This window comes from Bos indicus, chromosome 6, assembly GCF_029378745.1.
Source record: "Bos indicus isolate NIAB-ARS_2022 breed Sahiwal x Tharparkar chromosome 6, NIAB-ARS_B.indTharparkar_mat_pri_1.0, whole genome shotgun sequence".
NCBI classification, from domain to species: Eukaryota; Metazoa; Chordata; class Mammalia; order Artiodactyla; family Bovidae; genus Bos; species Bos indicus.
The window spans coordinates 16343146-16363175 of record NC_091765.1 but is presented as its reverse complement, the minus strand read 5'-3'; the positions used below and the strand labels follow the sequence as shown (position 1 = coordinate 16363175).

General features: G+C 38.6%; 1 protein-coding gene across 1 annotated transcript; it reads left to right on the top strand.

Annotated features, from left to right (window-relative positions):
* The first annotated feature begins 56 nt into the window (after nt 1-56).
* LRIT3 (leucine rich repeat, Ig-like and transmembrane domains 3) lies at nt 57-18885 on the top strand. The gene is made up of 3 exons (XM_019962310.2): nt 57-3118; nt 14997-15302; nt 16207-18885. Exons 1-3 carry the CDS (start codon nt 2671-2673, stop codon nt 17310-17312), a joined length of 1860 nt encoding a protein of 619 aa, XP_019817869.2. The 5' UTR covers nt 57-2670; the 3' UTR covers nt 17313-18885.
* Nucleotides 18886-20030: the final 1145 nt, after the last annotated feature.

Sequence of the window (20030 nt, the reverse complement as noted above, 5' to 3'; positions counted from 1 at the left end):
AGTGTTCTAATGATTCAGAGGAAAAGGACTCAAACCAGATGGCTTTGTTTTGAAAACAGAAATCAGAGAGGAGGCTTAATTTAGATAAGCTTTAAGGTACCTGTGTTAATCCTGGTTGCCTACTCCGTTGTTTTCACTTCGAGCAGTTTAACTCCTTCAAAGCCCCTCAAATTGTTTGAGACTCTCAAACACATTGTGTTACTAAAATATTCATTGCACTTGTATTCACACAATGAACCTGGCAGGAGGTCAAACCACTGAAATTTGTGTGGCCAGTTCAACCTGTGTATAGAAAGCAAAAGGGGGCAGGGCTGATCAGAATGTGTGTGACAAGCCCAGATCATTTGCTGCCAGGGTTTTCCCTTTCATTTAGAGGATTATTTATGCCAACTGAATAGACTTTAGGCAGTAGGAAGGACGATCACATGAGTGAAATTAGAGACGTTCATAATCAGAATTTTTCATTTTAAGATGTTAGAGTTTGAAAGAAATGGGTCAGCCTTTTGTGTTGGACACTGTGGGACCTTGCAGAAGTTACTTAACCTCTGTGTTTCTTTAATATATGCTTGTGAAGTGAGAACAACAAGTGTTTAGTTATAATATGCATGAGTCCTTTCAGATAGAAGTTAAATACAAAACAGAACTCTTATTGGCTAAACATAGTAAACGTTTTTTTTTGAGAGAGAATTTTTAACAACAAAGTCAGATTTTTTTGTGTGACTCAGTTGACGTGAACAGTAAGCCTCAAAGTAATTTGTTAAAAGAATCACTCTATTTGTGTCTTACAAATTTATACAAATAACTAATAAGTAACATATTTTTGTATCATTTTTCATGTTATTGTATAAAATTTACTAACTCCTGGTATCTGTTTGAGATATCCACTCAAGGTGGTTACAGACACTGAGAAGAATGTAACAATTTAAGACCTACTTGGCAAAAGATATACTGCAGTTAATGACTCAGATCAGACTACCTTTCAGAAAACAGTCACAGAAGTGTTTCCTTCTTCATGGTGGCCCCATTATTGATGCATTTTATAAAAACCATAGCATGTTATGCCTGACAAGAACTCCAGAAATAATCTAGTTTGGCCACTGTAATTTTTTAAATGAATAAATCATATAGAGCCGAAATGGCTTGCCCGAGATCACAGTGTTGAGTTGTTGCAGTGACTGGCTGACAAAGAGACTGGGTCTTTTAGCTTCCTATTGAGGCTTTCTCCAATACAGTGCACTGGAATGCTGACTTAATGAGGAGAGGCTGGATCATTCTGGTATAAAGTACACTGAAATTTGTGATTCAGAATAGGGATGAAGAGGTATGCTAGAGAATTCCAGTGATGCATAGGCACTTCCCTGAAGAGAGGAGACGAGGCAACTAGCACATTGCTTATGCTGCTTCCTTCTCTTTACATCATGGCCTGGCTTTAAAAATTCACTGTTTTAATGTGATGTGTTTTACTGAATGACTGTTTTATTGACTGTTTACTTCATGTGTAATGTATCATAATTCAGATGATGCTTTATATTAATCATTTTCAGCAATCTGGTGGAGCTGAATATACAATGGGAGATAAATAGGTCTTTTTTTTCAGGTTTAAGTAAATCTAAATTTTCTGATTTTTCATACTTTACACCCACACACAGGCAGGCTTGTTTTCCTATGCCCGTTTTTCTACATGCCACAAACAAGATCATGATGTCATTTGCTCAAGGTCGCTTAAATTGTGAGCAGTTTAAAAAAAAAAAACACAACAAAACTTGCAGTTAATTGGTTTATTTCTTAGGCTGAAAGTAATGCATTGGTCACATTATCAAAACAGAGCTTAATTTTAGTCATCCAATATGAATACTTGCCATTTCTTTCCTTCCTTCCCTCCTTTCCTTCTTCCTTTCTCTTGTGCTTGTCTTCATAAGGATCAATTTATAACTTCAATAGGGGATTCTTTTAAAATGGGGCATTTCCTAAAGAAGTTTAGAGTGTCCACTTTAGAGCTGGACAGATGTGGCTTTGAAAGATGGTTGTATAACCACTAGCTCTGTGACTCTGGGAAGTTACCTAATGTTGATGGGCCTCAGTTATTTTATCTATAAAAATGAGATTGATGATAATAATAGCATACACCTACTGAGTGCCAAGAAGGTGTAAACTTTTCCATCCATTTCAATTACTCATGTGGGTACCATGTGGGAAAATGAGTTGAGACTGGTGAAGTGGCTTTCCATGGCCACAACGATGATAGAGCTTAGAGTCAAACCAAGACCAGACTGACTCTAGAGCTGGTACCTTTACCTATTCCCTAATATCAGTTCATTGGGCTGTTGTGATGATTAAAAAGGGGTGGAATGTGATGCATATTGCACATGCCTGACACATAAAAAGCTCAGGTTGAGTCACATGAAAATAATGATATTTGATGGTTTTTAATGTGGCCATGGTTTTTAAAATGGCCATTTCATATGGTTCAATCTAGAAGAAGATGATGAGTATGACAAATTGTTACTGAGCATTCAGCTAGCCTGAATGGATACTTAGTGCAAACCAGTAGGGAATGAAAAATTCAATGCATGGTTCAAATAAGTATTACTTTTTTCAAATGAGCCTCAGGAAACAGATTTCCTTCCGTTGCTTTGTGACACTAGGGCGGTGCTATGTAATGACCTTGATATGAATGAGGTACCTACAAACTTTCCCGTGGACACTGTGAAGCTTCGCATAGAAAGGACCATTGTCCGTAGGATCCCTGCCGAGGCCTTCTACTACCTGGTGGAGCTCCAGTACCTCTGGCTGACTTACAATTCTGTGGCCAGCCTTGACGTCAGCAGCTTTTACAACCTAAAGCATCTACATGAGTTGCGCTTGGATGGAAATTCTCTGACGGCTTTCCCTTGGACATCTCTGAGGGACATGCCCCGTCTGAGGACCCTGGATTTGCACAATAACAGAATAACCAGTGTGCCAAAGGAGGCAGTCAGGTATCTGAAGAACCTCACCCACTTGGATTTATCAAGCAACAGATTAACCACACTGCCACCAGATTTCCTGGAAAGCTGGTCCCACTTAGTGACAGCGTCATCCAGAAGCCTGGACCTTCCACCAAGAAGAATTATTCTCGGTAAGCTCACAGCCTCTGGGCTTTTCAGGTCCAGACAGTTTGCTCTGTGTACCTTCTTCAGTTGTCCAGTATTTTCGCATCTCTCGAATTTGGTGTTTTACTCTGTACTTGCACTTTTGATGGAGTAGTACTTTATCATTTGACCGAGGTCAGTTTACCGGTCTGCCCTGTGTAAGGTATAATGACTCTTTTGTGTCTGTATGCGTGCACACCATGTGTGTAGTGTATGAGCATGAATGCATCCATGTTTGTGGAATGAGGGCAACAGGTGTTTGTGTGTGCATGTGAGGGGAGGGAAGGAAACTTGCCTCATAGACTGAGAGACGAATGCTGCTCTTAGAGAACCTGGAGAAGAATGACAAAACCTATCAACCTGCTCTGATTCTCATGAGCACATCAGTGCTCCATACTCTGCCACAACTGACGTTTTGCTCTGGTCTCTTTTCAGCCCTTTATCAGGGTCTTCAGGAGTGAGGGAAGGGCATCTGCATCTTTATTAAGTAGCAGTGGTTTAGTTGGTTAGGAAGTATAGCTTCCAGATGTGTGTGTATATATGTGAGTCACTCGGTTGTGTCCAAATTGTTGCAACCCCATGGACTGTAGCCCACCAGGCTGCTTTGTCCATGGGATTTTCCAGGCAAGAATACTGAGTGGGTATCCATTCCCTTCCCAGGGGATCTTCCTGACCCAGGGTTCGAACCCAGGTCTCCTGTATTGCAGGCAGGTTCTTTACCATCTGAGCCAACAGGAAAGCCCTGTAGCCTCCATACATTCTTAATTTAAAAAACAAACAAATAAACAAACTAGTCTAAACACCAGTTATTTTACTGACCCTAGATGGGTCTCCTAATGGATTTAATCTCTTAGTTTAGCTGTGTTTAATCTTGTGTATTTTGGTCCTGAATTTGTTTAGATTCTATGGATATTTATCTTGGATTCTTAACGCGTAAGCTCCTTCTAGCAAGCCCTTCTCTTCTTTTTGTCTTCCTACAGTGCTTTGCACACTGCTCTGGTGAATGCCCAGTACACGTGACTGCCCAGTTGAAGTCAGTGAACTGAGACCCTTCTCGACAGTATCTGTGGGCAGTGAGGCCTTTTCCCACTTTTGTTTGAGACACAGACCTGAAGCTTTGACAAAGCAATTTGATTTGCTAAAGCATCTGCCTGCAATGCAGGAGACCCGGGTTCAATCCCTGGGTCGGGAAGATCCCCTGGAGAAGGAAATGGCAACCCACTCCAGTACTCTTGCCTGGAAAATCCCATGGTCGAGGGAGCCTCGTAGGCTACAGTCCATGGGGTCACAAAGAGTCCAACATGACTGAGCAATGACACACGTTTTGTTCATGCCATAAGGCTTTTTTGAATTGCACAAGATATGTTCATCATGGCTGCAGAAGAAGTTGTAATTCTCAGAAAAATGAAAGAAATTTTGAGTGTTTGGTCAGTGAAACGACTTATAAGACTTTGGAATGAGAAGCAACTGGATGCTAAGAAATTGTGCCAGAAATTTCTACTGACCAATATCACTTGCTAAATATTTTCTGAAATAAAGTATAAATGAAAGATAATTTTGATATTTTTTATAGAAAGGAAATTACTATGTATTTTATAATAATTGTAAATGGAGTTTAACCTTTAAAAATTTTGAATCACTATATCGTACACCTATATCATATATTGTATCTTAACTACATTTCAGTAAGAAGTGTTTTATTTGGGGAAAAAAATGAAATACTGTGACAGCACTTAAATGGCTTTAGCATTACTTTTGTTGAAATGTATATGCATTTTAGTGCTTATGAAACTAAAAATATTTTCTCGATAAGAACCAAATAGAGAAAAAAAATCACAAAATTTTTCTTGCCCAGCTGTTTCCTGTTTTGACCACTATCTATCCTTCAGACATTTTTGTTTATATAATGAGAGAAACATTTTAGGGTGGGTTAGAGAAAAAAATTAGTTTAATTTAGCAATACTTGTGGAGTCCTTAAATGTTAATAAGTATACTGTGATAGGAGCCATGCAAAACCATACTGTAGTACTTAATTACTTTATTCTAGTGACTAATTTGATTCTTATGAGTAACACTAATGGCTAGAAATTTTCATAACTTAAAATTCCATAACATTGGAATTTTATTTTGCTATGTATTTTTAAAAGTTTCTTTGAATGCAATTCCTAATTCTAATAATATTACTCAATGGAGATACAGACTAGAAAATAAAATCCAATTACTAAATGGCTACGAATAGCTCTCTAATGATTAGTTGCTAATATTAATATGAAGAAATAATTTTATAGGACATTAATATTTTCCTTTTTGCTTTCCTTGCCTTTGGAGTCAGATCTACAAAACATCACTTAGACCAAAGTCAGTGAGGTTATCACCTACATTTTCTTCTAGAAATTTTATGGTTTGAAGTCTTATATTCAAGTCTTTAATCCATTTTGAGTTAATTTTTGTGTATAGTGTAAGGTAGTGGTCTGGTGCTGCTGCTGCTGCTGCTAAGTCGCTTCAGTCGTGTCCGACCTATGCGACCCCATAGACGCCAGCCCACCAGGCTCCCCCGTCCCTGGGATTCTCCAGGCAGGAACACTGGAGTGGGTTGCCATTTCCTTCTCCAATGCTTGAAAGTGAAAAGTGAAAGTGAAGTCGTTCAGTCGTGTCCAACTCCTAGTGACCCTGTGGACTGCAACCTACCAGGCTCCTCCGTCCATGAGATTTTCCAGGCAAGAGTACTGGAGTGGGGTGCTATTGCCTTCTCCGAGGTAGTGGTTTAGTTTCATTCTTTTTCATGTGGCTGTCCAGCTTTCCTCACACCACTTATTGAAGACTGCCCTTTCTCCTTTTCATGTTCTTTATTCCTTTGTTGTAAATTGTCCACACCTGTGTGGATTTGTTTCTAGGCTCTCGGTTCTATTCCACTGATCTGTGTGCCTGTTTTTGTGCTAGTACTCTACTCTTTGATTTTTACAGCTTTGTAGTATAATTTGAAGTCAGAAACCATAATATCTCCAGCTTTTTTCTTTCTCAAGATTATTCTGGCTATTTGGGATCCTCTGTGGTCCAATACAAATTTTAGAATTATTTGTTGTAGTTCTGTGAACTATGCCATTGAAATTTTGATTAGATAGCATTGAATATATAGATCACTTTGGGTAATATAGTTATTTTAAAAATATTAATTCTTTCAATCTATGAGCACAGTATATCATTCCACTTATTTTCATCATCCTCAATTTCTTTCATTAGTGTCTTATAGTTTTTAGTGTACAGATTTTCATTTTCTTAGTTAAATTTATTTCCAGGTATTTTATTATTTTTGTTGTAATTATAAATGGGATTGTTTTTCTAATTTTTCTTTCTGATTGCTTGTTGTTAGTGTATAGAAATGCCACAGATTTCTGTATATTGATTTAGTATCATGTGAGTTTATTGAATTCATGGTTCTTTTTTTTGGTGGTTTTTTAGTGTTTTCTTTTTTTTTTTTCTGGGGAAATGGCTCGTGGTTTAGTGTTTTCTATATATAGTTTCATGTCATCTGCAAATAGTGACAGTTTTGCTTCTTCCTTTTTAGATAGAAGTGCCTTTTATTTCTTTCCTTTTTCTTTGGCTAGTACTTCCAATATAGTGTTGAATCAAAGTGGTGAGACTAAGCATCCTTATCTTGTTTCTAATCTTAGTGGAAAAGCTTTCAGCTTTCCATTCTTGAGTATGGTGTTCACTATGAGTTTGTCATATATGGCTTTTACCATGTTGAGGTACATTCCCTCTATACCCATTTTGTTGAGAGGTTTTTTTTTTTTTTTTAAATCATAAATGGATTTTGAATTTTGTCAGATGCTTTTTCTGTATCTATTGAGAGGATCATGTGTTTCATCCTTCAATTTGCTAAATGATACGTTACACTGATTAAATTGTGGATGTTAAACCATCTTTGCATCCTTGGAATAAATCCCACTTGATTATGGTATATGATCCTTTTACTGTATTCTGGGATTTGGTTTGCTAATATTTTATTGAGGAACAGTTCAGATTATTTAAAAACTTACACAAGAATACTTTTAGTATAACATTAAATTTATGTAATTTTACATGATCATGCAATAATGCATGATCATGAGTCTTTTACAATTTGCAAAGAAAAAGACTAAAAGTTATACTAATTGATTAACTGTTCTCTTTGACATCTTTCTGCTTTTCTGTATTTTCAAAATGTTCTGCAATTATCATGCATTACTTTTTATAATCATAATAATAAGCAACAAAAGATATTTTGAAACACGTCCAGCCACGTGTGGCAGCTGACCAAAGCAAAGTCATGACTGCTGTGTAACAAAATGGGGAAAGAAGTGCTACCCTCTGCAAAGAAGACTTGTTCATGTGTGTGCATCACACACAGAAAACTCAGTTTTCACATCTGGAAAATGGAGATAACAGGATTTACTCCATCTTGCTAATAGAAATGTAATGAGAATGCAGTTTATGTGACAGTCCTTTAGAAAATAAATTGGACAGTTTCTGAGGCTATGATTTTATTTATTTATTATTTTTTTTAAGTTTGTATTTTTATTAAGCCTCTTTTAAAGACGAAGAAACATGCACAGAAAGGTGAGTACTTTTCACCTTTGATTGTGGCATACAATCAGAATAAAACACGTACACACCGTTAAGCTTCCAATCTTAACCAAGAAACATTTGAGAGTTCTATTCTAAACTAGTATGTCACACTGCCATGAAAACTCAATTAACTCAGTTTAACTGCAAACCATCCAAGTGCACCTTCCCCAAACACACTGATTCTACTGGTCTGCTCTTCATCAGTATTTAGAAACTTCTAGTTCAGAAGCTCGGAATTTCTCATGTCTGGTCCCAGACTAGCAAATCTGAATCCTGTCCATTCTTCCTTGTCTGTTCCCTGAGGCTATGATTTTAGATCAACAATAATCCATAGCAATTATGACTGAGAAGTGAGTATCTTGAAAAGAAGGACTTCTCTAGTTTGACTTTTTTGTTAGTTTAACTAGAATGTACCTAAGTCTTCCAATTTCATTGTTTAAATATGGTAGTGAGAAGCAGCTCTATTTAGAACTCAAGTGCTTAACTGTAGCAATTATATCTTTCCAGGTGCCCTGTAGAATTTACTTTTGTTCTATTATAATGGGATACATTCTCTTTTCATTTCTTTTTTATTACCCTATGTTTATTGCTGTTAACAGATTCTATTTATAATAGTAATAGTAGCTAGTACTGATGGATGCTAGTCCAAGCCTAGTTCTTATAATTTATGGATATAACTCCTTCTAGTCGCACATGAACCCCATGGTAAGTACTGTTTCATCCCTATTTTATAGATGAAGAAATGAGGCACAAGTTAAAACACTTGCCCAGATTCATTTATTCCATAGTGATGGAGGTAGGGTTTGAATATAAACCATTTGGTTGTAGAAGCCTTGCTCTTCCCCACTGCTTTGTAATGCAAGGTATGTAGTAATACCAGAGTTATTTTCCTTATATATATTATTTTACTGATCTATTTAAGTCAAATATTTATTTAATAAAAAAGAATTTAGGGAGAGGCTTTTCAGTTACTCCACTTCTCTTCTGTGTGAATAAAAATATCAACCTAATAAAATTGTCCTTTAATATAGTTATAAAAATGTAAAGTAGTGTCCTGCAAATAAGCATTTAAATTAACTATGAAACTAGATTGATTTGCAGTACAGGTAAATTTCCATGACCTCTTTCTCAAGAATAAGAAAATATTTACACAGGCAAAGTCTGTAAGGCCTAACACTGTTTATCTTGGAGGAAAAACTCTGTAGTAGAAGAGTATAAATTGCTTTTTTGTGTCCTTCTTACGGGAACCTAAAGTTGCTTAGTTGTAAAGGGCTCTTCTATTCAGAATGGCTTCCTTGGTGGCTCGGGAGTAAAGAAGCCGCCTGCCAATGCAGGAGATGGTTTTGATCCCTGGGTTGGGAAAATCCCCTGCAGAAGGACATGGCAACCCACTCCAGTGTTTTTGCCTGGGAAACCCCATGGACAGAGGAGTCTGGTGGGATACAATCTATGCAGTCATAAAAGTCAGACACGATTTAGCAACTAAACAACAAAAAATTCAGAATGGAGTTTGCCAAAGGGCAGTGGTGGCCCTGAGTATTCCCACAGAATTCTGTAAAATGGCATTAATTTAGTTCTACAAATACTTCTGATGCTCTATTGGCTTACCTGCTCTTTCCTTGGCACAGAGGAGACAAATCCATACAATTAAGGCTTACCCTTTGCCAGACATTCATCTGAGGACTGCCTGGCAGTATCTCAGCCTCTAGGACAACCCCATGAGGTGGGTCTGTAATTGTCATCACCTTCTTTTTCCAGCTGGTAAAGAGGCAGAGTCAAGTTTCAACTTCACAGTCCATCTCCAGAGACATCACTTTTATTTTTTAAACTTTAAAAAAAATTTATTTTTAAAAATTTAATTAAAAAAATTTTTTTGGCTGCACTGTATGGCTTATGGGATCTCAGTTCCCTGACCAGCGATTGAGCCCAGGCCATGGCAGTGAAAGCTGGGAATCCTAACCACTAGGCATTCAGGGAACTCCTTAAACTATTTTTTAATTTGAGGAATTGAGATATCATATGCATACCGTGAATCTTGTGTACAATTTAGCAAATGATGGTAAACCTATACCTGCACAAAACACACACCCTCATCAAGATACACAGTATTTTCATCACCCTAGAAAGTTTCCCTGTGCCCTGTCTCATCAGTCTTCCCCCACCCCAGAGAACTACTACTTTTATTTCTATGACCATAAGTTAATTTTGCCTATTCTATAATTTCATTTGAGGTGCTTTTGTGCTTGCCTTCTTTCACTCAACATTATATATTTTTTTGAGATGCAACCATGTCATTGCACATCTTGGTAGTTTCTTATTGCTCAGTCTATTCAATTGTATAAGTGTACCAGTTATTCATCTTTTGTCCTGTTGTTGGACAGATGGGCTGTTTCCAGTTTTTACCTTTATTATGAATTAAGCTGCTATTAACATTTTTGTGCAAAGTTTTTGTGGCTATGTTCTCATTTCTGTAGGATAAATTCCTAGGATTGAAATTGTTAAGTCATAGGATGGCTAGATATATAACTTTTTAAGAAAGAAACTGCCAGTTTTCCAGAGGTTGTACTGTTCTACACTTCCATTAGCACAGTCTGTTTGTTCCACATCCTCAGCAGCACATGACATTTCTTTATTATTTTTGTTATTCTTGGGAGTGGTCATGTCAGGCGAGTGGTATTATATTATCATTTTAGTTTGCATTTCCCTGATAAGTAATGGTATTGACCATATACATTTATTTATTGACCATTGATATATTTATAATTTTTAATGTTGTTCATATTTTTATTACTGAGTATGTCTTAATTAATTATATGTATTATGAATATTTTCTCAAGTCTGTGACTTGTCTATTGATTATCTTCATGATGTCTTTTTTTTTAAATTTTCTTCATGATGTCTTTTGTAAGAAAGCTTAAAATTTTGATGACATCTGATTTATCAGTTTTTCGTTTTATTGTTAGTGATGTCTGTGTACCATCTAAGAAATATTTGCATACCTACAGGTCACAGGAAGCCCCCTTGTGGCTCAGAGGGTAAAGAGTCTGCTTGCAATGCAGGAGACCCAGGTTCGATCCCTGGGTTGGGAAGATCCCCTGGAGAGGGAAATGGCAACCCACTCCAGTAATCTTGCCTGGAAAATCCCATGGATAGAGGAGCCTGGCAGGTACAGTCCATGGGGTCACAAAGAGTCGGACACGACTGAGCGACTTCACTTTCACTTTCACAGGTCACAGAGATAGTCTTTCTTTGTAGTTTTAACTTTTATATTCAGTTTTTAGCTTTATATTCTTAGCTTTTATGCTTATGACTATGACCCAGCTGAAAACAGTTTTTGAGTGTAGTGTGAGGTAGGGGTTAAGGTCTATTTGTTCCCAAATAGATGTCCAGTAGTTCTAGCACCATTTGTTAAAAAGGCTTTACTTTACATTTTGAATTGTTAAGTAAAACTGCCTCCACAAAGTTGACTAAAGCATGGTTTTGCCTTCAAGAGCTTATAGTCTACAGAATAGCTTTTGTACTGGAATTTATTGCTGACTTTTCATAAAGAATAGCATATCCAACTACTGTGATGCACAAAAAACATTATCCTTTGAGAAATGGAACAAGGCAAAGTTCATTTACCCCTATCCAAGAGTAGTTTAAAATTAATTAATGCAAATTGCTGGTTGTGGTTGGTGCTTTGCCAAGGAATGCAGTACAAGTAATAGTTTAACTTTCAGAGAGTTCTTGTATCTTTTTCCGCAGAAGAAAAAAAACACTTGAATGTGTTCAGCTCTAGATTAGTATTATTATTAAGGCTTTAAAAGTTGTACCCTTAACTTTAGATGTTCATAGCATGAATAAATATTTTATTTTTGAGGGATTTAAAAATAAACACGTCACTTTTAGATGTAATCCTTTGGATTAATTTTTAAAGAATTTTGTTTTACCATTAACACTTTTTTTTTTTAACAGTTTCAAAGTATAAATGAAACTCTTAATTTTATAGCTCTTAATCTTTCCCTATATAGACACTTATGCTGCAGACATTGCTGTTTTAACACTTGTTATTTGTAGATGACAGCACTTACAGCTGCCACCCATACTCTAGATGTTTTTAGGTGGCAAAGAGATAAGTGAGTTATGGTGGAAGAAGCATTAGACTAGGAGGCTCAAACACCTAGGACTTGGGACTCTAAGCTACTTACTGTGTCAAGGCAGTAATTTCTTTGTGCCTTAATGTCTTCTGGCATGAAATTGGAAGAATCATACTAGCTTCCTGAGGTCAGTATAAGACATATATACAGTTGTTAAGAATGAAAGCTTTAAGATCAGGATAGTGAAAGTGAAAATTGTTCAGTTGTGTCTGACTCTTTGCGACCCCATGGACTATACAGTCCATGGAATTCTCCAAGCCAGAATACTGGAGTGGGTAGCCATACCCTCCTCCAGGAGATTTTCCCAACCCAGGGATCCAACGCAGGTCTCCTGCATTGCAGGCAGATTCTTTACCAGCTGAGCCACCAGGGAAGCTCAAGAATACTGGAGTGGGTAGCCTATCCCTTCTCCAGTGGATCTTCCTGACCCAGGAATCAAACCGGGGTCTCCTGCGTTGCAGGTGGATTCTTTACCAGCTGAGCTACCAGGTCACCCTAAAGCAGGGTAAAACGTAGACGCTTTACAATTTTTGACAAGTGCAGTATTTGTCTCATAGGAAGCAACCAACAACTGCTGTTTTGTGTTATTATTTTAACTTTTATTAAAGTATGATTGACTTACAATGTGTTTAATTTCGGCTGCATAGCAAAGTGACTCAGTTATACATGCATCTATTCTCTTCCATATGCTTTATCACAGGATATTGAACGTAGCTTCCTGTGCTGCACAGTAGGCCCTTGTTGTCTCCCCATCCTGTATGTCATAGTTTGTACCTGCTAAGCCCAAACTCCCAGTCTTTCCCTCGCCTCCTCCACTCCCCCCTTGACAACCACAAGCCTGTTCTCTACATCTGTAAGTCTGTTTTCGTTATTATTTTATAAAGAAAAAACTCTGGCATACAAAGTCAAAGTCTTTTGAAACTATGAGTATTCTACACGTATTATATTATATGACAGAATGAATTTGATATTTATTGGCAGGCTGAGTAGAATTTAAATCAGTATTAGAGAACTGATTATAGATTCATGGGACTAAATGTGAGAAGAAGGTTAAGGTAATTCATCCATGAAAGAAAAGAAATTTCTAATATAGAAGATAGTAGAGATAGTAAGTTTTACCAACACTGGCAGAGAAATATGAACCACTCACAAAGTGCTGTTATAATAAAAATAGGCATAGATAGAAATCTGGAATTTATGAATGGTTAAGTCTTCCGCAATGGTTAGACTTTTTTAAACTTGTGGTTCTGTTTTTTCTTCTTAAAAATCAATACGAATCCACTCCACAACCACAAATCTCTTTGAGATAAATCTTTGCTAGCCTTGGGCTTTTTTTGTAAGGCTGGTATGGGACATCACCCTTAAAATCCTCAAGATTTCTGTCTGATTGAATGCTCTGAAGGCACCATCTTAGATCTTTCTGAGATCCTAGCAACTAATTGGAGAAGGCAATGGCACCCCACTCCAGCACTCTTGCCTGGAAAATCCCATGGACAGAGGAGCCTGGTAGGCTGCAGTCCATGGGGTCGCTAAGAGTCGGACACGATGAGCGATTTCACTTTCACTTTCCACTTTCATGCATTGAAGAAGGAAATGGCAACCCACTCCAGTGTTCTTGCCTGGAGAATCCCAGGGACGGGGGAGCCTGGTGGGCTGCCGTCTATGGGGTCGCACAGAGTCGGACATGACTGAAGCGACTTAGCAACAGCAGCAGTAGCAGCAACTAATTGTATAGAACCACCCACCGGAATTTGACTTTTGCTCTGAGACCCTTTGTTAATTTGAGAATTTTGGAGAGGGTGGTGTAAGAAGCAGTTTTATTGGGTTTAGCTCCTTTACATTTAACGATTCTTCCTTTAGCTGTTGTCTCTCCTTTATATTTTACTATGAGCAGCAAGAAGACACCAGGCAGCAGTGTCAACACCATGTGGAAATATCCTTAGCCAGAACATTCATTTCACTGAGTACATTTTCTACTTTCCGTGTTAACCACCAGTGATAGTGTTGCTAAGCTTTCTGCTGCTTCATAACAAGGGTGTGCCCTTTTGTCTACTTTCCAATAATATTTTTCTCACTTTTCTTTAAGCTTTCGCTGTCAGTCTCTTTGAAGGGTACAACACTTTGGCTAACAGTCCTGAAAGCCAAGGCAGATCCTGAAGGCGCTTGCAACTGGAGGCTGTCAGCTAACTGTATTTCCTGCTGCTGATTCTCTCTTGAAGGGGGATTTCAGCAGTGTAATTCCAAGGCCACCACATGTGACATTCATGCCAAGCCATGTTCTACCACTTTTTTCCAATCTTGTCACCTAACTTTGCCTATGTCTCACTCGATGCTTTGGTTACACAGAAATTGTACTACCTCAAAGTCACACAAAATATTGACATATTTCAGGTTGAGTTAGGTGCCTCTCAGCACCCTATAATAACATTTATAATAATATAAATACTTTCTGGCACTCTAGAATCTGTCACCATATTTATGACATTCTGTGATACTTGGATTCAGATCTTGACTTTGACACTAATCAGCTACATGACCTTGGTCAAGTTATTTGGTTTCTCTGTGTCTCAGCTTTTTCATTTTTAAAATGGGGGAAATAATATTCTTTTCATAGAACTGTAGGGATTAAATCAAATAATAACAGGTAAGTGCTTAGAACAGAGCCTAGTCTGTAATAAATGTTCAATAACTATTAGCTATGATCATTAAAGGATTCCCAGGTAGCTCAATGGTAAAGAGTCTGCCGGCAATGCAGGAAATCCAAGTTTGATCCCTGGGTTGGGAAGATCCCCTGGAGAAGGAAATGGCAACCCACTCCAGTATTCTTGCCAGGAAAGTCCAATGGACAGAGGAAGCTGGCGGGCTACAAGTCCGTGGGGTCACAGAGGTGGACACAACTGAGTACACACGCACACACACATGATCATTGATGATCTGAGCTGACAGGACACGTTGAATTTGGTGGCTGGAGTGCAGGGTAAAACTGACAGGTAACTCTGACCTCTCAAAGTACTTATGTTTTTAGGGCCAGAGTGCAGAAATGCCATCCCATGAGGCTGTGAGTAGACGGATGTCATCAGAAAAAACTTTATCCACCTTTTCCTCCCTTCTGGTCTAGGTCTGCAGGACAACCCATGGTTCTGTGACTGCCACATTTCCAAAATAATGTCATTGTCAAAAGTCGCTGACCCTGCAATAGTACTTCTCGATCCGATGATGGTGTGTAGTGAACCGGAACGCCTCACAGGGATTTTGTTTCAGCGGGCTGAACTGGAGCAGTGTGTGAAGCCATCAGTGATGACCTCGGCTACCCAGATCACATCAGCTCTGGGCAGCAATGTCCTGCTGCGGTGTGACGCCACTGGCTACCCAACCCCGCAGCTCACGTGGACCAGACCAGATAACTCGCCAGTCAATTATACAGGTATCTTCTTAATTCAGGCCTTTGAAATAAGGTGTTTACAAATGTGTGACCTTAATCTTGTGTTTTTGTATGGTTTGAGATTGTCTGGCTATTTCAAGTAAAATATTGCTAAGAGTGTTGAATGGAAAAATTTTGAAAGGTACTCTTTACTGATCAATATTTTCCTCCGTTTGTCTGATTAACTACATAGATGAAATTAGACAATCTGACTTTTTTTTTCTTAGATGGAAAACAATGTGATTCAGCATTTGGGTGGTTGCACATAGGCCTCTGTCTTTAACTTTCCTCTATCAGAGGAAAATTAAAAAAAAAGAAACTCATGGTTTACCAGGTTATCTAGATGAAATATACTGTGAAAGAAAGGAACAGAAATTATGACTCCTCCATGCTAGAAAACAATCCATGATGCCTTCTGACTGTGTGGATGGTTGGCATTTTATTACAATGAAAAAATATTTTGAGAAGTATTTAAATAATATCTTGTGATAAACATTTTATAGAATCACATTGGGTTAAAATCGGAAGGGATATCTGAGATCACTTTGTCTTATCCCCTTATTTAAAAAATGTGGAAACAGAGGTCTAAAAACTGATAGCTTGTCTAGAATCACATACTAGTGACGAAAGTTTACTCAGGCCCAAGTTTCTTAATTCTCAGCCGCATGTATTTTTAAAATACTATTTCCCATACAAACCTCATGTCACCTGGCATGCCCTGGATTTCCGTATAAACCATTTACAGAACCATCGCCTGCCTTCAGAGACTTGCAGTGTGCCACTTCTCTCTTCGCTTATGTGAGAGGTATACGTGTAGGACCAGAAGTTGTTTACTCTTCAGTTGGCATGTTGCTTGAGTCCTTCCTTTCTTTTTTTCTCACAGAGTATGCATTTTTCTTTATTCCAGTAATTCAGGAATCTCCAGGGGAGGGAGTCAGATGGTCCATTATAAGCTTGACGGGCATTTCTTACATGGATGCTGGGGATTACAAATGTAAGGCCAGAAATTTGGCTGGGATGTCAGAAGCTGTGGTCACTGTGACAGTGGCCGGTGTTGTCACAGCCACCATCTCATCAGATACTTCTGAAAGAAGAACTGGGGATCACCCTGAACAAGAGGTCCAGCCGGGATCTAGAAGCCCTGCATCTCTGCCTGGTTCATCATCGTCTCCCTGGCCTTATTCCTCCTCTTCTTCCACTTTTCCTCCTACTTCACCTTCATCTCCTCCCTCCACTGCTTCCTTCTCCTTGTCTCCTTTCTTCTCCCCCACTGTTTCTTCAGCTACAACTCCAAGCACTAGAATATCCGCAAGCACCACCATGGCTAACCGACAGTCGCTCAGCCCAGATGGGAAAAGAAGTGCTAAAGCAGAGATGGGTGGTGGGAAGCTTCCCCCAGCTAGTGCGAGTAGAAGAGAAGAGTTAGCACTGTTGGATCGAGCCCTGCGGATGGAAGCGAATGCCACAATAGAAAACCTCCAGGTGGTCAGCGAAACAGAAGAAAGCGTGATTTTGACATGGGACACCATTAACACCACCCAGAACTCGGAAGTGACCGTGTTTTATTCCAAATATGGTGAGAAGGACCTGCTGCTGCTTAATGTGAACTCCAGCAAGAACCAAGTCACCATAAACGGCTTGCTGCCTGGTTGGCAGTATATAGCATGTGTCTGTCCAAAGGGAATGCCTCCCCAGAAAGACCAGTGTGTCACCTTTTCTACTGACAGAGCTGCAGAAGGAGATTCTCAAGAGTTTTTCCTGATGGTGCTGAGTGGTGCCGCCTGCGTTGCTGTCTTGCCATTGATTTTTTTCCTGTTGTACAAAGTTTGCAAACTTCAGTGTAAGCCAGACTCCCTCTGGGAAGATGATTTGGCAAAAGAGACTTATATCCAGTTTGAGACGCTGTCCCCCAGGTCTCAAAGTGTAGGGGAACTGTGGACGCGAAGGCCCAGAGCCGAATCAGAGAAACTGCCGCTTTGCTCTAGGTCAAGTGTGGAGTCTCCTGACTACTAAAAGTGAGGGTTCTGGATCGGAGTATTATTGCTAAGGTTTTACAGCTCAGGCACATGTGAGCTCCACAGAATTTCTTTCACAAAAGTAAGGATCTAGGGGTATCGTTGACCCTCTGTTTGGATGACTTTTGGACGCTTTTCACATCCTTTATGAAAAAAATCACAGATGGAGTGCTTTTAAGTGTGTTTAAAAAAATCATGAGACTGCTGAACTGAAAAGACAAATAATTTTGATTTTTTTTCTGTAGAAAATGTCCATAGAAATCATTTTTAGGGTAGTGCTAAGTCAGTTAATAATATATTTTAGGATAATGCTTTAGTTCTTAAAAATAAATTCATGTGAAAAGAGTCATAAAAAGTAAACTCTGAATTTTAAAAAGATAGCTTTTGGGGGCAGTGAAGAAAGATTAGTACAACCAGTTAAGCCTTGATGTTCCTTCTTGTTCAAAGTGCTCTATGGCATTTGCTGTGCCCGTTTGCTGCCATTGCCTGGTAGAGTGGAACAGTACATAATTTTGCTTTCACTATGGTTAAATGCAACCCAGTGGACGGGGAGGGCTCCCGCTCTTAGTACCATTATGCATTATAATATAGTATAGTGGTATTCGTATTGAAAGTATGAAAAAAATTTCCCTTGTCCTTAGAAATATGGGTACTAGCAAAAATAAGTTAAAAAGAAAATCATGGCAAATAGTAAGACCATTTTGAGAAGATAGTAACTGTTGCATTCTAATACATCTGCTAACAGACTGTGTGGGGTCTTTTTAAAAAATGTACTCATTTTAAAACAATCTCTTTAATAGTTTTATATTTACACTTCTTTTCCCCTTCCCTCTTTTCTTCTCTCCCTTCCCTCCCCCTACTTCCTTCACTTTTTTTTTTTTTCCTTCTGCTTTGTCAGAAAATATTCATGCAGCCAAAGGACCGTGGCTAAAGAGTTTGTCTTTTGCCATGTTATATTTTGATTACCTGGATAGAGGAATGATCTTTGAAAGTCTTTTAGATCCAAAAAGGATGTCTTAGGATTTTAAAAGAGCAAATTCAGGGGATTGATTTAGTCAAACTCAAGGTTAAAAACATCAGGGAAATTTGATTGGAGTGGGCCACATGATTAATAGGAAAGGGAATTGATAAAATTTAGCTTTTCTAAAGAAATTTTTTAACCATATTTACTAAATATTATATTCTCTACATTGAAGATTTTGGAGTATAGAGCAGATTTATAAAGGTGTCATGAAATATACTGAGAAGCAAGTTCTAAGAAAATATTATATTTTACATAAGAAACAAATAGGCTTTAATGTAACACATTGTGGAAATCATAATAAAAGCAGCCAGAGGATGAAAACCTTCTCATTCCAAATGGCTTTTAGTTAAAAAGAAAAAGAGAAATCTAGTTTCACTGTTATCTGTATTAGAAGATTGGCATGGATGGATGTCCCGCTCAGAACTCCCAAACCTCGCCTTCTCATCTTCTTTTCTGTCCTTTCCAACCTGTTTGACCTTGGTGCTTTCATCACTATGTGCATTGTCTAATGATCTAACAGTTTTAAATTCAGTATTCATTTTTTGGATTTTTTAAAAAATAAAATACCTTTTAAAGACAGTTTTGTGTTCAACTTATGTTACATGATTTATTTTAAATTTAATGATAGCAAAAACATGCATTTCTTTACTCTAAAAGCATCATGGAATTTCATTGCCATATTTAAAAAGTTCATATAAACAGACTGCCAAAATACTACCACCTTAGAAATAATATAGCTGTGGGCGAATGTTACAGACTGTTGAGCCAAAAGACACCCAAAGTGTACAAAGGCAGGCTATTCGTCAAGAAAAGATACAAGGATCAGTTCAGTTCAGTCACTCAGTCATGTCTGACTCTTTGCGACCCCATGAATTACAGCACGCCAGGCCTCCCTGTCCATCACCAACTCCCGGATTCACCCAAACTCATGTGCATCAAGTCGGTGATGCCATCCAACCATCTCATCCTCTGTCGTCCCCTTCTCCTCCTGCCCTCAATCTTTCCCAGCATCAGGGTCTTTTCCAATGAGTCAGCTCTTCGCATGAGGTGGCCAAAGTATTGGAGTTTCAGCTTCAACATAAGTCCTTCCAATGAACACCCAGGACTGGTCTCTTTTAGGATGGACTGGTTGGATCTCCTTGCAGTCCAGAGGACTCTCAAGAGTCTTCTCCAACACCACAGTTCAAAAGCATCGATTCTTCAGCACTCAGCTTTCTTCACTTGGATCATCCTGATGAAATGAATTACTGACTGCTCTCATAATTAAAATCAAGTGCAGCCTGGACTTCATTTTGGCCAGCAAGGAAAAGCTAATTGGTGGTGGAGAGGGGATAGGGATGGCAGGAGAAAGCACCTATGTCATCCTCAACTTGGACTTGGCACAGGAGGTGAGTCACAAGCAACTTGTTACTCATAGTGAGAGCAAACTGTAAATCATCTAGTTTCTAAAAATACATACGTTTGAACGTAGGGTTATCCTGATGATATCATTGCTCTTATGTTCTTACAAGTATGTGCTTCCTTGAGTGGGAGGGGAAGGCTGATATAGCAAGCAGCGTGGAATTCCACACAAGCAGCAGCCTGTTTTTCACTATCACTATATGCTGGTGGCTCAGATGGTAAAGAGTGCCTGCAATGCAGGAGACCAGGGTTTGAGCCCTGGGTCGGGAAGATCCCCTGGAGAAGAGCATG